This window comes from Exophiala aquamarina (assembly GCF_000709125.1).
Source record: "Exophiala aquamarina CBS 119918 chromosome Unknown aczIA-supercont1.5, whole genome shotgun sequence".
NCBI classification, from domain to species: Eukaryota; Fungi; Ascomycota; class Eurotiomycetes; order Chaetothyriales; family Herpotrichiellaceae; genus Exophiala; species Exophiala aquamarina.
The window spans coordinates 1,748,384-1,762,516 of NW_013550583.1; the positions used below are offsets into that span (position 1 = coordinate 1,748,384).

General features: G+C 51.7%; 3 protein-coding genes across 3 annotated transcripts; 2 read left to right on the forward strand and 1 right to left on the reverse strand.

Annotated features, from left to right (window-relative positions):
* Positions 1-5,589: 5,589 nt before the first annotated feature.
* Positions 5,590-9,492, forward strand: A1O9_07292 (uncharacterized protein; the record flags this gene model as incomplete). Its single annotated transcript, XM_013404238.1, has 1 exon — positions 5,590-9,492. One exon carries the CDS (start codon positions 5,590-5,592, stop codon positions 9,490-9,492), a length of 3,903 nt encoding a protein of 1,300 aa, XP_013259692.1.
* Positions 9,493-10,060: 568 nt separating this feature from the next.
* Positions 10,061-11,407, forward strand: A1O9_07293 (uncharacterized protein; the record flags this gene model as incomplete). Its single annotated transcript, XM_013404239.1, has 1 exon — positions 10,061-11,407. One exon carries the CDS (start codon positions 10,061-10,063, stop codon positions 11,405-11,407), a length of 1,347 nt encoding a protein of 448 aa, XP_013259693.1.
* A 627-nt stretch (positions 11,408-12,034) lies between these two features.
* On the reverse strand, positions 12,035-13,441 carry A1O9_07294 (uncharacterized protein; the record flags this gene model as incomplete). The annotated part of the gene is made up of 2 exons (XM_013404240.1): positions 12,035-13,229; positions 13,287-13,441. The coding sequence occupies 2 exons, from the start codon at positions 13,439-13,441 to the stop codon at positions 12,035-12,037; spliced, it is 1,350 nt and encodes a 449-aa protein (XP_013259694.1).
* Between the last annotated feature and the right edge of the window lie 692 nt (positions 13,442-14,133).

The following is a 14,133-nucleotide window of genomic DNA, read 5'->3' on the forward strand; positions in this document are numbered from 1 at the left end:
TGTTCCCAAACCATACCACGAGTTGATAGAAAACATCGTCATTCCCCATTTATATACCCCCACGCCCCCCTTTATCCTGGAACAACAATACCATCATTCTCCTAGTCACCAACAAATCAACAACGGGGAACGAACGACGCAGACAGTTCCAAAGCTGAGGAGGGGCAAAGCAGAATCTATGCAAAAGGTCGAATTGGGTTCCTGAGAACAGAGGGGAGAAGAGCCAGAGCCAGAGCAGAGCCTAAAAAGAGGAAGAAAAGACGAGGGAAGCACAAGGAATGCTTGAAGAGACGAGCTAAGGGCGTTGGCCACGGGGGAAGAATTTTGCCATTGCATGGCTCATGGTTCATGATGATGCCATCGGCCACACGCCACAGGATAGGAATCAGGATATGATCGGGAATAGGAAAGGGAAAGGTTTTGATAGGACAGGATGGGATGGGATGTCCTTTTCAGCGCTCCAAGTGATATCTCTTAGTAGCTTAAGCACCACCGCTGCTGTTGCTGTTACTTTACTACATACATACCCCCTCACTAATGACGTTACGGCGGAAAAGAATCAAATATTGCTTTTGTCCCTTCCCTGTTCCCTCCTGTCTCCCCTTCCTTCCGCCAGACTGCTGGTCCTGGGCGACCTGAGGAACCTCGACCTCTGACACCAACTAGTCATCGAAGCCTCGATCGCCTGGGATTCCGGTAACGCGGTGGAATTCCCAACTCTCATTTGTAGATATGGACATCGCGTCAGAGAATGCGTGATTTATTCTGCTCATGCGGCGGCCGTGGTCGGCTGATCTCCCCGCTGCCAGGTTTCTGTTGATCCTGCGAGAATTTACGATGATTGATCGTGTATCGGTGCTCACCGATGCATCGTCATTAACGTACTCCCCGGCCACGCCGCTGCCTCCTTGTCGGTCTTCTAGGATTATAGAAGGCGGGGGAGATCGAGAGCGATCTCGACGTGTGGGTCGTTGCCCAACCCATTCCTTCACCAGTTGAGTTGCAAGATTACGATTGACAGTCGTATAGGTCCCAGAGCCCGCTTCTTGGATTGTACTGCCTCTAAGTCGCAAATTTGTCAGATAGTTGGATGGCAGATCCCTCGGGATATCCACCATGAGGGTAGACGCGCAGATAGCAAAAAGGAAGATGGATAAAGATTCTTGGTCCTTGCTAGAATTTACTTTGGAAAGTGGTGTCATAGACCTCAAGCATTCGGCCTGCTTGACTAACAAGTTGGAATATTGACACACGAAAAACGGTGATTGGCATATGCACGTTGTGTTGCAAGAAAGGGTAACAGGTTGTCGCATATGAGTCCAGAAGAGTATCTTTTCCAACTCTTCCGCCGACTTCGATTGGAATCCCACTGCGCTAGAGATAAGTGCCCGGTGTCCGGAGATGTGGTCTTGCGGCAGTCCACATAGTTCTCGATGCATATATATCTGCTGCCTGATGTCGTCGAAAATACTGGCTAAGCGTGTTTCAGCGGCCAAATTTGATTCCGAGCTCCTTTTTTTGGTGTAGAGCTAGTGAAAACAAAAATTGTGCTTCTCTCAATCTGATAGCAGGGTGTAACGACCCGAAAAACTCAGGCCAGCTGTCCAATCGCAGCAAGTTGCTGATCGGAACTATGTCCACGGGTTGTCCCTTCAAACGCGTTTGATAAGTCATGAGCAAGGTACGTGTCCCGACATCACTATATATGTTCTGGATCTGTGGATTTGTAAAACAAGTTAGGCATATTGCCGCGAGTTCGGTGCTTGTCTTTCCATAGCAAGTTGTGCATAGGCCAATGGTCCCCCAGAGCAGGAATTGTAGTACTTTTTCGCTCTTGACCGTGGGCCACAGTCTCCGAATCCGGAGAGTATCTGCTATGGACATATAGTACAGATGAAATGCGTCCTTAGGCTCGTGAACAACGGTAAAACAGTCTGCGAGTTCGTAGCAACGGCGGACTGCGCGCAAGGCAATTGATTCTTCATCACTCCATATATGCTCGGGACATATGTTGTCATGTAGTATGATTGAAGACTTGCGGCTCTGGTATTCAAACTGCGATGAATCATGGTCTCCTTCCTGAGTCTGATTTGGACCTCTGAGAGGCACATGAGATCTACGAATGATTGCGTTCAAAGCAGCAAACAGATTTTGTAGAGCAGACCTTGAAGCCGCTTGGTCGCCAGACCCTGCAGCAATGCTTGCCTCATGTCGAGCCTCTTCGTTTATGACTTGATTGATATTACTGCCCAGTGTGTCATCAAGCATAACATGGTCCTGCACCGAGGGCTGCACGGTGTTATCACCATCTTCGTAATGAGGGTTGGATTGGTCGTTCTGTTTGGCAACTCGAGCAGCAAGTTGTGAGTAGCTTAGGGGGAGCAAGTTAGCTTCGCCTTGAGTCTGTGGGTACTTTCTCAAGATAGATACGAGATGATGAAGCCGTGCTCTTCCCGAAGCAGTTCCACAATCTCCTTCAAAGCATGACCATTCTGCCGGTAAACTTGGACCTGAGGCTCGTATTGCAGCCACTCTTCTTGCGGGAGATTCTTTGCCTTGCGTGGATTCTTGGGATCCCAAACCTTTATGGAGACCATGTCGAATCTTTGATTCCGGTCGGGAGACAACAAGGGAGAACACAAGATTGAGAACACGGCTGTCGATGTCTCCGGCGCTTTGAAAGTGAGCAAGTTATTGAAAGTCAAGTCAAGAAAAGATGTTTCCGTCTGTATGGGAGTGCAGCTGCAGGCTTTGAGCGGTCACTCTCTAGATTTAAGGAGAAGGAAGGAACCATGGTGAGATGTGGTGAGCCCATGAGGCTGACAACCTTGACCGATGCCACTTTTTATTTCCGCATGAGGACTAGTTTGGGCGGCGTTTGCAGGACGCGGTCAAGGGCTTCCCGGAATCCTCTTGTGAACTTGGTGAAGGCAGGTAGACGGGCATCATTCACTGGGTACACTTAGTACTGATCATTGAAATCAGGCTAGTACAAGATTTCCTGGTCGCAGAAGCGCTTGTTACCATTATTCGTAGGCTGTCCGCGTCCGATGTTCAAGCTGCCCGTTGCTAGTCCCCCCCTGGTGTCACAACTGGACATTCTTTGCGCAATGATCAAGCCAATTGCGATGACAAACCGCCGGCGATCGAAACGGGACTTTGAAGGCTCAAGCAAGGGTGGAGATAGGTGGGGAATGAACATCGATTTCAGAGGGTATACTGTCAAGCACGGTTGTGACATGTCACATACGAATGCTCATGGTCAAGACCCAAAGTCCCTGGTGGGACTTTGTGGGCGCCATTTCTTTTGCCCTGGGTATAACAACGAACGTGTGGTGTCGGACTGGGTGTGTACTCAAGGCAAAAAGGACAGCAGGAAAGATCTGCATTGCAATCGGCATGGCCCATTGCGCGTCTGAGGCCATGGCAACGTACAGCACGTACCGTACGAGATCCAGAATCCAAACCAGTCCCCCACTGCTTGAAAGAGGTAAAAGATGCTGACAAGGAGGCCTCCATTGGCACGTGGAGAACTTTCCGTCATGCATACTGAAAGGTCGCAGCACAAAATGCCCATCGCAAGGCCAATGATGAACATAGCCTATTAGCCAGCCTGGTCATATACTAGATGCCAACAGTCATTGCGCCCAGGCTCGACTAAGATCCAATAAGTCAAGGCAAGTTGGGGAAGCCAGCCTTGCCAAGAAGGGTGGTTTTTCGGTCTCTTTCATCCAGTCACCGATGGATTACAATTGAGAGGCTGTTTTATAGTGATTGGTGAAATGTTGATCACAAACAGTCGAGTTGAATGGCTTTCGACCATGATGGATGCGGATCAAAGACTCGAAGAGTGATACTCTACATTATTCGCCAGGCCCGTGGAACCTGCTCTTGACGCATGGATTGACTTGTTGCAGCAGTCTGCTTGGTCTGTCAGTTTCTAATACCCTACTCCATTATTCGTTTATGACTGGATGGTTACTGAAGCCCTTTGTCATGGAGAAGGGGAAGACGAGAGGCTGGAGTGTTTGGCAAGTAGTGCGGATAACCAAGAAGGCCAGAAGTGATACGTACTATAGCAACGCGGCTCAAGCGAAGACAGCATCACGTGTACTAAGGGAGTAATCACGTGTACGGCTTCTCTAGTTCCGTACCTCGGTCGCGGCTCGTGGCCCGTGACTCGTGACGCAATGGCGAAGGAAAGGGGTGTCCCTTCCGCCGAGAAAGTGAGCGAGCTACGCGGTACTAGTGCGTACTAGCACCCCCTAGCTACAGAGTACTTGGAGCCGTACTCGTAAGTTGACGGTGGACAATGCCTTTGGATGCGAGGTACTTACTGGACGCATGGCTGGGTAGGTCAGGTGCCCCAGGTGGGTGCCTTACGAGTAGTTTCTTAGTACCTTCGAGTATTATGTACTCTTCTTACTTGGCACCTCGCACCCCAACAACCAGAGAGACCACAGATACAATTCCATGCTTTTTCATGCCGGAGACAAACATTTATCCCCATGACCCTGCTTATCCTTCTCTTCCATCTGGCTAGATCCATCGTGTAATCTTTTGGGTCGATCCTTTTTTCATCCATGTCAATGAACGCATCCCTTACCTAAGCCCTCCGGATTTGGAGTGGGTGAGTGGCACCCAGGTGGGCATCTCATACTCTGCATGGGGAAATTGGGAAAATGCCATTGCACTGGGGTGTTTGCCCGTCTCTGGTCCCGGGGGGGCCCATCTGGCCAGCCACAGGCCCCGGAACAAGCCCAAAGGGCCCACTAAACCATGGATCCGAGCCACTCAAGGCCCGCGGGGGCCTCAAAGCACGCAACTCCTGGGCTCCGAGCTTGGCGGACTGCAACAGTCGTTCTCGAGGCTCTTCCTCACGATGCCATCACTACCAGCAACACGGAGTGGTGCTCATCCACTCAGACGCAGCCGGCATCCTACAAGTACCACCCTCAATGCGCGTTACGATCCGATGTTCCCTAGAAACGACTACAATTACAAGCCGGTCTCTATTTCGCTCGGCCTATTCGTAGGCCAATTCAGTCATCGCTCGATTCCGTGCCATCGCTCAAACTCTTCCTGATGCCCCGCTGAAAACCTTCCTGTGCTTGTCAACCTCTTATCTTACGTGTCCTCCACTCCGCTCCCGTCTGAAGCCTTCGTCCACCTCTTTTCCTCTGCGCACTACGGTTTATCCCTGTACGCAGTTGCAGGTTGTTGGAAACGACCATTGCGAGATGCTTCTTCTTGATGAACATCGATATAACACCTTCCCAGAGTCGCCCAACGACCTCAAATCAACCCGCTGCTGCGGCATCGTCTGAGAAACCTACGCTCAATTCAAAGCGCCCTCCTGGCTCTCCGTCCCTGCAACCCCTTCCCATCAAGCAATTCAAGCACAGTTTATTTGGCTCCGGCCAAGGTCCCTTTCCTGATGCCTTAGCCGCGACACACCAAGGTCGATCCGATCGACAAGGTTTGGTTGCAGACACTGAGAGCTTGTCAGAAACAAGCCACATTCCCTGCGTTGCGGGCAGTGTATCATTCCTCGAGGCTGCTGCGACTGTGGTCGCGCGCCCGGACCGTATGGCTAACCCAAGGTCTCCTATACCTGGCCGAGGTGTGCCTACAAGTTCAATACCAATTCGGACCTCACCGCACGCACACCATCAGGGAGGAGAGCAGAATCTGGTGGGAAGAACAAGGGCACAGTCGGATCCCCGAAAGCCTCCTGGCTTGCAACTGTTGAGTTCCATTGGGCTTACCGAGTATCTCCAATCTGACGATCGGCCTACTTTTGTCGTGGATATTTTAGACTTGGTCAATACAGCCGCTCCGGGACTACGTTTGCTTTTCGAGAATCCGGCACTCAAGGCGCAATCTTCTATGTTAGACCACGTGCAAGGTAGATCCGAAGACCCTACTTTACTCCTTGACCTCGGTACGCCATTCGCCGACTTTAAAGCTTGGGTACTTAGTCCACTTACAGATCCTGACATTGTCACAACATTCCCTTTTGGTGGCTACGTCTGGCACACATGCCTCATCCGAAAGCGACTACGGGTAATTCACGGTCGCCAGCATGTAACTTCATCATCGACCTCCAACAAAACACAGATTCGACCTGGCATGCAACAATATAAAGGCCTCGGCTCCGTTTTGTCCTCCGTTGTTCCCGTGCGCAGCGATCTTGCCTCGCCCAGCTATTTCGATATTCCTGCACGGCCAAACCAAGATTTGCCCCAGACCCTCCAGAGCTTAGTTACTTCAGATATCTCGCCACGGTCGCAAGCGGATCCTTCACCTGCCTCACACGATGCGACGGAATATAGAGACCTAATCTCAGGCCATATTTCTTCAAGCCCCGAGGAGATCATGCTACCATCGCATATCAGCCTGAATAGAGATATTGGCATGGTCAAAGACCTGCCTCAGCCTGGATTTTTCGATTGGACAAGATTACCCATCTCGCCCTCCTTGCCTCCTCATGTTCAGTTCGCCAGAAGCATTGACTGGGCCGCGACAAGTCTGGGCTCAATTGAAGAATGGCCTGTGGAGCTTCGTGGAATGTGCAATTTGATCATGGCAAGTCCTCACCCGTCCGCAATGTATTGGGGCCGAGAACATGTCGCCATCTACAACGAAGCCTACGTGCTACTTGCAGGGCAGAAGCACCCTGAACTAATGGGGAGTCGCTATCGAGACGCTTGGTCTGAGATATGGCATGCTTTGGAAGACGTGTTTGACAATGCATTCGAAAATGCTCAAGCGACAATGAAGGACGATGACTGCCTTTTCCTCTTTCGCAATGGCTTTCTAGAGGAAACATACTTTTCATGGTCGATTATTCCCTTGATTGGCGACAATGGAGGCGTTGTTGGCCTGTACAACCCTGCCTTCGAGAAAACTCGTCGTAAGATCGCAGAAAGGCGCATGTTGACTCTGCGAGAGATAGGTGAGCGCACCGCCGATGCTCGGCAGGTTGCCCAGTTTTGGGATTTGCTGTTGAAAGGTCTTGAATACAACGAGCTGGATGCTCCTTTGGTATTGGTGTACTCGTTAAACGAAGATCTTGCAGATAATGATACTGGATCTTCGGTCTCGAGTGGAGCAGCATCAAACAAGGTCTGTTACTTGGAGGGCTCCTTAGGGATTCCAGCAGGTCACGCGGCTGCGCCTCCTGTGATAGACATGAAGACGAGTACCACTGGCTTTGCATCTTCCTTCAGGCAAGCATTGACTACGGACCGTCCTATTGTTCTTCGCATTGACGACGGCACTCTTGATGACAAGTTGCTGGACGGTATTGACTGGCGTGGTTTTGGCGATCCTTCAAGGATTGTTGTCATCGCTCCAATCCATCCCACAACCGGGGAGTCGACCTTGGGGTTTCTTGTCATGGGCACCAACCCCAGGCGACCGTACGATGAAGACTACGACCTTTTTATTCAATTACTGGGTCGACAGCTGGCGACCTCAATTGCATCGGTTGTTCTATTTGAGGAGGAGATCCGGAAGGGCGAGCGCGCTGCTAAACTTGCAGCTCAAGACCGAATAGAGCTGAACAATCAGTTAGTCGCGAGGACTCAACAGGCAGTTGAGGCTGAGAACAAATTCACAAGGATGGCGGAACTGGCACCGGTCGGCATGTTCATAGCCAACATTGACGGCCAGATTACTTTTGTCAACAATGCCTGGTATGACATCTCATCCTATCCCCGAGATGTTCAAGTCCGTGATGAGTGGATCAAATATATCGTGGAGGAGGATCAATCAAAGGTCGTGGAGATGTGGAACACCATGTTGCTGAAAAGACGACCTGTATCTTTGGAATTCCGATTCAAGACTCCATGGCGTGACAGGCTTGGGAATAAAGGACCTATGTGGGTTCTGACCAGCATATCTCCCGAGCGCAACGATGATGGCAATCTCGAGCGAATCTTCGGCTCCATGACCGACATTAGTGTCCAAAAATTCGCCGAGAATTTACAGACAAAACGAATGGAAGAAGCTGTCGAACTTAAACGACAACAAGAGCGGTACATAGACACGACATCCCATGAAATGCGCAATCCGCTGTCTGCCATCCTCCAATGTGCAGATTCAATTACGGCTTCGCTGGCCGAGTTACAGATTTTCGACGGTGTAACCGACGATCAGAAAATTATTCTTGACACTGCGGTAGACTCGGCACAAACAATCACTCTCTGTGCCCAACATCAAAAGCGAATTGTAGACGATGTCCTGACACTGTCGAAACTTGATTCGGCTATGATGGCTGTCGCCCCTGTCGACACAAATCCGATCGCTGTTGTTCATAAAGTTCTCAAGATGTTTGAGGCCGAGCTCAAAACTGCCGACATCACGTTCGAATTGAAGTTCGACTCGTCGTTCTCTTCTTTGCGCATAGACTGGGTCCGATTGGACCCTCATCGTTTGTCACAAGTATTGATCAATCTAATGACGAATGCAATCAAGTTCACAACAACTCAGGATATTCGAATAATACGAATGCATATTGCGGCCTCCGGCGAGAAACCATCCAAAGAGGATAAATGGAAGCTTACGTATATCCCATCTCGATCCTCCAAGAACAACGATGTAACAGCAGCCGCTGAATGGGGCCTAGGTGAACCGCTGTACCTCCATTTCGCTGTGCAAGATACTGGACGGGGCTTGGATGAACTTGAAAAGAAACAACTATTCCAACGCTTTTCTCAAGCTAGTCCTCGCACTCACGTAACTTATGGTGGCTCTGGTCTAGGCCTTTTCATTTCAAGAGAGCTGGTTGAACTCCAGGGTGGAGAAATCGGCGTAGCCTCCGAAAGTGAAAAGGGCAGTGTCTTCGCTTTCTATGTGAAGGCCCGAAGAAGTTCAAACGGACCTGTGGAGATCTATGAAGATCCACTGACTTCACCGTCTCAAAGCATGAAAAGCTCAAAAGCATCCGGGCTAGTCGGGACCAATTCCAACATCCCCGCTGCAACTTTGAAAGGCTTATCCTCCTCAGAGTCGACCCGACCCTCGGAATCTACGACTACCCAGACGAAAACCCTCCACGTTCTTGTGGTGGAAGACAATTTAATTAATCAGAAAGTACTTGCCGCTCAACTTCGGAAAATCGGCTGTGTAGTCTATGTCGCCAACCATGGAGGCGAAGCCATTGATCAAATCCGACTCTCAAAGTTCAGTCGCGACAGAGTCAAGGACGGTGCCGAGATCGATGTGGTTCTTATGGACCTGGAGATGCCCGTTATGGATGGCCAAACTTGCGCCAGAACCCTTCGGGAGATGCAGAACCGCGGAGAACTCGTTGCGCATATTCCTGTCATCGCGGTCACCGCCAATGCACGAGCAGAACAGATAGAAATGACCTTGAAGAGTGGGATTGACGATGTTGTCAGCAAGCCATTTCGGATTCCTGAGCTGCTGCCCAAAATGCAGGACAACATTGCAAAGTTTGCGGGCCAGTGGGAAAAGCTACGCTAGGCTTGCCTAGAGCCAGGTTCATTGATGATGATGGATTTACGCCTAGTGAATGGATGCGGCCAAGGCTATATAGATGGATATAGAGGGCCTCATCCTCTGCGAAGTATATACATATATAACACCCAGCCGTGCAACGCAGGGACGACACGGTCACGAACCAGATACCCATTCATAGTTTAAAGCCCCTATATGAGCAAACGTCATTGATGCGATCACCATCATAATGATCAAAGGGATTGGTAATCAGCTCTGATGCCTCCTTCTAGATCCACCACATCTGTACATCCATCGTACATGTTGGAATTGAGCCAACGCTGTGGCGGTAAAGGGGTGAACCTCGTCCTACGGTGGCGTACAAATGGACTTAGTGGAATTGCTACAGGGGGTCAAATGGTATGCCGTACTTCTGTTGACAGTGATGTTGGCCAGCCAGGCCAGTGCCTGGCTTGACAACAGTTGGATAGCCATATCAGATACTTTTTGTACTCGCATTGGCTGGTTTGCCTGCCAAGAGGCACAGTCCAGCTGAGAAATCTATCAGCAGAGTTCAGAAGATGAAGAGGTGAAAATGGCTAAAGGTTCAGCAGTCTTGCGTCTCAGCGGCCATAGTGGAAGAGAATTCCTTTCAGTTCCGCTGGCTTTCACAGGACCACCTCGTCGGAGGATCTACAGCGGGTCACGCCTCATTTCAGAAGCTCTGAGCACCAGAACCCAGCGTCGTGCTTTCCGCAACGACACGATAAGATTCCAAAGACCATCCTTCTCCACCAGTACAAGCTGTCGTCTCAGACTCTCATCATCAAACGAACAGCTCGTGGCAGACCCGGCCCTGGAGGCAGGCGAGACGCAGCGCAAGGCGAACAACAACAAGATCTCATGCGCACTGTTCGACCACGACGGCACCTTGTTGTCCGGACACAAGGAACTCACCAAGACACAAATCGCCGAACAGTTCGACCTCCGGTACCGCGACTTGCGGGATATCGACCTGCGCTCCGAAGGGATCACGCGGATCCTGGTCCGGCCCAAGACGATCCTGCTGCAGTTCTTCGACCTGTGCATGATCATCCAGGCGGACGAGGCGCTCCTCGTCAACCCGGTGCGCGGGATCGCGGGAACATCGGTAGTGGCGCTGGACCACGACTTCGAGAAGCGGCTGTCGTCGAGCGCGAACGAAGCCGCCGACGTGCCGCCGCTGCCGTACGAGCTGCGGGCCGTCGAAGCCGCGCTGGTGGCGGTGCTCTCGATCCTCCGCGAAGAGCTCCTGGCGGCGCGCGACTCGGCCGTCGAGAGCGCTGAGCAGCTGAAGCTGGAGTCGGGGCTTGCGGCCGCCGAGCTCGACCGCGTGTTCGAACACTCGCGGCGCCTGGCCAAGATCGAGTCCAAAGCGCGCCTCGTCCGCGAGACGATCCGCGAGCTCCTTGACACGGATGAAGACCTCGCTGCCATGTACCTCACTGACAGCCTGGCTGGCCGCCCGCACGACATCAGTGACCACCAGGAAGCCGAGTACATGCTAGAGGCGTACCACAAGGCCGCCGATGCACTGGCGGAATCCGCGGCGAGTGCGATCGATGTGCTTCGTCGGAGGGAGAACACGTTCCGCTCGAGCCTTGCGGTGCAGCGCAACCAGATCATGTTCCTCGAGGCGCGCATCGCCATCCACACGCTGGGGCTTGCGGCGGGCACCCTTGTTGCCGGCCTGTTTGGGATGAATCTCGTGAATTACGCCGAGGATGCCACGTGGGGATTTCCTGTCGTCACCGCTGCGTGTGTCGTGCTGAGTACGATCTTGTCCGTCTATGGTGCCAGGAGGCTGCGACGCATTCAGAGCCTGAAGAGTCTGGAGAGCGGCCCTGGCGGTTTGGGGCTGGAGTTGCGCATGAGGTCAAAGAGGTCACATCATAAACGATAATGGTGATGATGATGATGATGATGACGATGATGATGATGACGATGATGATGATGATGATGATGATGATGATGATGATGTTACTGTTGTTGATAGAGCAGATTGGCAATATTAAAACCTTGTTTCTACTTGCGGAAAGTCTTGCATTAGGCTCTTTTATTTTCGGGCGCCTTGCCTTGCGCCCGCTCGGGTCGCTTCCAATGCAAGTACACATAGGAGACATTGTATCGGCTTTAGCGGGGAGCGGAGGGCGTAAGAAGGAACTTTGTCGTGTGATGCGTGTGAGAACTTGAGCGAGGAAATACAGTTAGTAGCAGCGTTCTTAAACCTTTGGAAGTCATTTCAATATCAATGATTTGAGAAGCTACATAGTATTGGAACAATTTGTATCTCGGTGTATCTCGGTCAGGCCTGTAAATCTGAAGCAACCAAAACCGCCAAGCCAATACTGCGCTCATTCTGTTTGCGCCTGTGTCGTGGGAGAAGAACAATGCTTTGGGGGGATATCTCGAAGGGTCATCATGGGAGACTGGGTCATGTAGAATCTTACAAAAAGCCGTCGCAACGCTGTTTGGGAAATCACACCTTTTAAGAGCAATGGAAACATTGTGACATGACCGGCCACAGAGCTTAAGTTGGGACAGCTTTGCGCTCCATGCTCTTGCGGTGGTGCTGGTATCGGCTGTCTGAGCCGACTACGGGTGCTGGGTTGGTGACATAGCCATCATTATGACCGGACATGGCTGTGTGGTGATATCCATGGGTGCCGGCGTGATTTCCGTTGGTAGTTGGCAGTGCGGCGTTATGCTCGACGTCGCCGTCTCTCCTGCCACCGAGAACACCATTGTGGTGGTGGCTGTCGTGCGCGTGGGTACCGGTACCTGAAGCAAACGTATTGAAGCCGGTTGCCGCGCCTCGCAGGCCGTATGCCGCGTCGAAGGGAGCGCCGCCGTATGCTTCCACGTAGCCCCAACCTGCTTTGCGGGTGAAGACCGCAGTCTCGAAGCCACCCGCGCCTGCGGCGCCAGCACCGTAGGAGAAGGGAGTGTGTCGAGTGAGTGGGATGTGGTTGAAACGGAAGTCCCAGACAGAAGCGTAGACCATGCGATACGCGGAAATGGCGAACGTAGAACCGATGACTGCTCCGGCAACGCAGTCGTACCAGTTGTGAAACTCGTCGATGGTCAGCGCGCCAGTGATGAGTGTAGCTGCGAGTACTGGAGCGTACAGGGCAATCAATTTCCACATCGCCGGGTGGTGGTTGCTGAAGACCTTCATCTTCGCATTGAGGTAGAAGTACAGGTAGAGAAAGCCTGCCCATGCAGCTGTGCTGTGACCCGAGGGCATGGATTCAAGAGAGTCATTGATCTGGTTCTTGTCGCCGCGGCAGATGTCGCTCTTGAACATCAGCCCTTGGTATCCTTGGCCGCCTTGCGCTTCCATCAGGGCTGGATCCGGATCGCAGACCGACAGGAAATGGGGCCGCAAGCCGCCGATGAGCCATTTGACGAACACCTGGAAGACGGCCGCGCCGATCAACGAGTACAGCAGCCCGATGATGGCATTATTTACATCCCAGAAGGAACGGATGCGGATTTGCATGACCAAAAAGACGAATATAGGGACAAGTGCAGCCAGTAAAGCAGCAGCCCAAATGGGGACGATCTCTTTGCGGAGAGGATAGGCAAATCCAGGATAGACGATCTCCCCATCCCTGAAGTTGACTGGGAATGAACGGCTCGGGGCTGGGTCGGCCATGTAGACACCCAGGCCAATAGCACCCATGATGGCCATGGTGACAATATCAAGCCAGGTGAATTTCAGCCTGAGACAGGTGTTAGCATTGAACTGAGTCGGTGTATATTCTCGCGATATTGCTCACCATTGCCCAAAACTGGGTCTCCGGTTGAAGTGGCCCGAGTCCAGGTCAAAAAGGGGTCTTCTGGTGCCTCCATCTCTCCGGGCCCGACGTTTCTCGGCCCGATGCCTATGGCCATTGGTCGCAGGATCATGAGTTCTTCTAGTGAAGAGACCCATAACGGCGATGGTCAACTAAGGCACCCGAGCTTGTAGAGTGCAAATGAAAAGAAGCAAGAGGTACTGCTCTCAAGTGCCTGCGACCAGGAGGCAACTTTACTTGGAAAGGATGGATGGAGGGATGGATGGAGGGATGGATGGGAAAACAAATTCCCATGGGAACAAACGCGAGTCTACTTACATACTACTTTACCTCGATTTCCCAGCTGCAAGAAATGCACCGATCTCCCATGACGCAAAGGCTGTGGTCTGGCATGGCATGGGTGTGGGGATGCGACAAGCTCATGCCTTGTATTTTTGTGGCGCACGGTTGTTAGGCGATTCATCGTCCTCCTTTGCACGAAATCAGTGTCAAAAGAAGGGCGGCTTATTGGACGGATGCTCGAAGATCATATCCAGCTTGCATCTCCTAGTTGGGCGGCCAGATGCCAAGTGACGTGTGTGTGGCTAGTGACCCCTCTCGCTGCGTCACCTCATGTAGTCCTTTTTGATAGAGAAGTAACAGCTGTGGTCCGAGGACACGGTCAATCATGAGTTCAAAAATCACTTAATGTGGTCGGCTCTAGGAGTGATGTGATGAAACCTCTTCCACTGAACGTCCTACATGGTAAAGCCTCTACTAATCAATTGTTGAGGACGCCGTAGAAGGAGAGCAAACAAGCATTTGGTCAAGCATTCTGAAGCCAAAACTT